This window comes from Oryctolagus cuniculus, chromosome 1, assembly GCF_051225735.1.
Source record: "Oryctolagus cuniculus isolate XC-2025 breed Fujian yellow rabbit chromosome 1, ASM5122573v1, whole genome shotgun sequence".
Taxonomy (NCBI): domain Eukaryota; kingdom Metazoa; phylum Chordata; class Mammalia; order Lagomorpha; family Leporidae; genus Oryctolagus; species Oryctolagus cuniculus.
In genome coordinates this window covers 61286883-61291489 of record NC_142867.1, presented here as the reverse complement: position 1 = coordinate 61291489, position 4607 = coordinate 61286883, and the positions used below count along the sequence as shown (strand labels likewise).

Below are 4607 nucleotides of genomic sequence, written 5' to 3'. Positions count from 1 at the left end.
TGGAGCCATTCATGGGTGTGGGTGAATGATCTTGGGTTTGAGTTGCTTCCAGGATGAAAGGAGTATATACAGTAAACAACTAAAACTTCTACAAGTCATTGTTCAATGTGTCTGCTAGATGAAACTTACCAGGAAAGAATAATAAAACACAAGAAAATATTCTGTTACCTGTGAGTGTTTTTAGCAAGCTGGCACTGAAAGCAGAATCTTCATATAGTTAAATGTGGTTTAATTTACAACTAAAGTTCACTTAGAGAGTGGAAGTATGGTTGCCAGAGGCTGAGGGAGAATGGATGTGAAAAAAGAGATGTTAGTGAATGGGTGTGGAATTTCATTTAGACAGTAAGAATCAGTTCTAGAAATCTACTAGACTGCATGGAAACTACAGTTAAAAATAATATACTGTATGCCACCAAACTGCTAAAGAAATAGGTTTTAAATGTTCTTACTGGGAAAAAACCTAAATATGTAAGTTGCAACATACGTTAATTAGCCTGATTTAGTAATTCTGCCATGTAGCATCCATAAATATATACAATTGGTATTGATCAATTTAAAATTTTGGTAAAATAATTCAAAAGTGTAGCTAAGAGTTCACAATAATAATAAACACAGGCTCTTTTAATTTTGCTATATTTATTTGCACAAGGATCTTATTGTGGGGAGCAACTGAAACTAGACTAAGTTACTGGAATTAAGACTTATTCTATGCATCTGCTCTCCCACAATATGGTGCTGAGAGAGAGAGCAAACAACCTCTACGCAGCTGCCTCATCAGTCTGATAAGCTGCAGGAGCTGATCCTGCTCCTGATTGGAGGAGAGCAGCGTGCTCCACGTGTGGCTAGCAGAGCATGGATTGGTGGAAGAGGACTATAAAGGAGGAGAGAGACAACATGCACCAGGAACATCTGAGGGAACACTTGAGGAACATCTGAGCAGCCCCCGAGAGAGCCGGCCGGCGGTGTGCCGCTCCTCCGCCGAAGCAGGGAAAGCAGCGGGGGGTGCCGCCCCTCCACGGAGGGGCAGCTAACCCGGGAAGGCGTCGTTCCTCCGCGAGTGAGGGACCGGCAGCTAACCTGGGAAGAGCCAGGCAAAAAGAACAGCGCAGGGTCCAGTGTCGTTCCTCCGCGAATGGGGGAGCGACATCTTATCCTGACTTTTCCATTGCCCCATAGACCATCACGCTGTACCCTTGGTAGAAAACAAAAGTATGACCTTATCTCTGATCTGCTTGGTCTTCACTCCATAGACAATGGGGTTGAGCGCAGGTGGGATAACAATGTAGAGGTTGGCAAACATGATGTGGAAAGTGCGGGAGACATTCTGTCCAAAGCGATGGGCAAGGATAGAGAAAAGGGCAGGAGTGTAGAACACGAGGATGACACAGACATGGGAGACACAGGTGCCAAGGGCCTTCTGGCAGGCATCTTGAGAGGGCAGATGAAAGACAGCACAGAGGATGAGAGTGTAGGAGACAGCAATGAGAATCACATCTGAGATCACTGTCATGATGGGAACACAAAAGCCATACCAGATGTTGATGGAGATATCAGTGCACGCGAGCCAGGCGACACCTATGTGCTCACACTATGTGTGGGGTATGATGCGTGTCCTGCAGAAAGGCAAGCGTGTCAGCAAGAGTATAGCTGGCAGTACGACGCAGAAACTTCGAAAGGGGATGCCCACAGCAATCTTGAGGATGGTCTTGGGAGTCAGAATGGTGGTGTATCTCAAGGGAGAACAGATGGCCACGTAGTGATCAAATGCCATGGCCATCAGAATGGCTGAATCCAGAACAAAGCTATAGTGGAGGAAGAACATTTGTGTAAGGCACCCTGTAAATGTGATTTCTTGAGCCCCAAGCCAAAAGATACTGAGCACTCTAGGCACACCAGCTGTGGACAAAATGAGGTCAGTCATGGCCAGCATGGAGAGAAAGAAGAACATGGGTTCATGAAGGCTGGGCTCCACTGCAATGAGGTAAAGAAGGATGAAGTTTCCCATAACAGCTACAATATAGACAATGCAGAAGGGAATCCCAATCCACACATGGAATTGTTCCAGGCCTGGGATACCCACAAGAGTGAACAGTCCTTGGTTGTTACTGCTCAAGTTGAAAATCAACATAGCAAACTAGGACAGCCCAAATCCCAGGTCCTGAGGATTGAGGAGGACATAAAAGATAGTTAGTCTCTTAGTCTCCCTTACTTTCAACCAGTGATCATTACTGACTCCCAGAGAATGACCACTCAATATTTTTTAATAATTCAAAGTGTAATATCAACTTTTGGAAGCATAAAAAGTTTGAGATTCATAATAAAGGCAGTAGCACGTGGAAACTAGCATTGCCCAAGCAAGACACATTGAGATGTATGGCTGTTCTACTCAGAAAATCTCTTCTTTCTCCTGGCTATCCCTGCTGGTCTATGCTTCTCCAGGAAACATTACAGACTGGTTATACCTATTTCATCATGCACTGTCCTATAGTACAAGTAAATAAATGATATTTTCCTTGGGCTAGTGGATTATCACTTACGTGACTTCATGGACATAATTGTTTAAGATCTGCTTGCTCTATCATTGTGGAATATTGATCTCTGACCAGAAGCAACCACTTGCTCCTTTCAAGGCTACCTGATTATTATGGCTCTTAGATTTGTGTAGTCAGCACCCCTTTATTGCCAGCCTGAAACCTAATTCAGTTTCACAAATAAGCTGAATCCTTACACTAGTTTGGATTACATGGGTAGCTCAAATTTGAATTAAAAAATTCTCCTATAGCTGAGGCTCATGGACCCTTTCTCCTCCAAAAAGAAAATAAAAACTAGTTTTCCAGCATCTACACACTTAAACACATGTATAATATTCTAATACTTTAGATAAAGACAATATTTCTGTCCAAAATAGGGAGTGTTTCTTTGTGAATGCACATTCTGTTGGACACATACTCTTAAATACACAGTAACACATAAAACTTGCACACTCAGGCATGTACTGATCTACACTTCCACTATTGCACACTTTGATGGTCAAGTATTTACCCAAAAATAGCCTTGCACAGTTAGAGACACCACATCACACTCTCTCTTATACATACACACTTGCCAAAGAGAACATGAACAAAGCATTTCAGGATCGTTTTCTGTATCTGCCACATATTGTCTGGGGATTGATCTTTCTAAGAGTAGGTCCTATCCAGGCAACTAACCGTGCAGCAAGGCCAGGACTCCCAAGACCAGCACTAAGATGAGACTTATGGTAGGCATACATCTAATATTCATTTCCTGACAAAGCCAAATTCATATTGAATATTATCACTAATTCTTCATTATCTACTTTTGTAAAAAAAGATTTATTTATTTATGTGAAAGGTAGTGTCAGAGAGAGAGAGAGAAAAAGAGACAGGGAGACCTTTAATCTGCTGGTTCACTCCCCAAATGGCAACAACTGCCAGAGCCAGGCCAATCCAAAGCCTGGAGGTTCCTCTGGGCCCCACATGTGGGTGCAAGAGCCCAAGCGCCTGGGCCATCTTCTGCTGCTTTCCCAGACACGTTAGCAGAGAGCTGGATCAGAAGTAGAGCAGCCCGGGTCTTGAACCAGCATCCATATGCAATGCCAGCACCTTAAGCAGCAGTTTTATTTGCTATGCCGTAGTGCTGACCCCTGTTGTCTCATTCTTAGATCCAGCTCACAATACCCAGGACGAGGCTGCATTTTCCAGACTTCTGCTTTGGGCAGAAGAAAAACAAGATGCTATTTTCCCCTCTTCCTGACTCTTCCTTGTCTAGAAGTAAAAACACCTTTCTTGTGCCAATCCAAACCCTCCTCTACAATGTCTCCACATTATATATGTGTAGGTTCTCAAAACATGGCCCAGACTTTAGCTAGGGGCCACAGTCTTGCTCTCCATCCCCACTCCCATTTTCTGAGTATCTGCATGTGTCTTCTCTTGTTAAGCCACTTTGATTTCTTTTGCTTGGTCACCACCTTCTTGGTTCTCTTATCCAGTGGGCCATAAAACTTACTGATTGCTAATTGGAAATGACATATGGCATCAGCATCTTGGAATCGTATTATCTAAATCACAGTTTTCCCAGATTGTCCAAGGTCATCGTTTACTTAGACAAATGTGGGTGGAAGATCTTCTGTATATTTTATATTTCCATGCATTCAAATACAACAGATGTTCATAATCCAAAAGCATTCACAGGTACACATGGGTGCACAAACAGAAAGTTCTCAGCCTTGTCATTCTACAGACAAATCCACAATGTAAGACCATCTACAATCTGTTTTGTGCTTTTTTTTTAACAAGTCAATGCCATTAAGTGTGTGGGGGGTGCAGAGTCACGTCAGATGAGGAAAATACATTTCTAGACTAAAATGTAAATGAACAACAAAATACAGTATGGTTCCTGGTTGGGTTCTGCTAAAACAAACCAGGAACAGAACTAAGTAAATCAGGGAAATTTATGATTTTAATTTTATATTAAAATGACATAATAAATTTTATATTGATGTGATATGATGTAATAGTTTATGTTTACAATGTAGAATGGTTGAATGGGGATAATTAATAGACATATCACCTCATATTTATCTAATG

The 4607-nt window shown here is 42.2% G+C and overlaps 1 protein-coding gene across 1 annotated transcript; it reads right to left on the bottom strand.

The window, feature by feature from the left end:
- Positions 1 to 1180: 1180 nt before the first annotated feature.
- On the bottom strand, positions 1181 to 2128 carry LOC100353143 (olfactory receptor 52H1-like). Its single transcript, XM_008268015.4, is given in 1 exon segment — positions 1181 to 2128. A coding segment is annotated over 1 exon segment (948 nt).
- Between the last annotated feature and the right edge of the window lie 2479 nt (positions 2129 to 4607).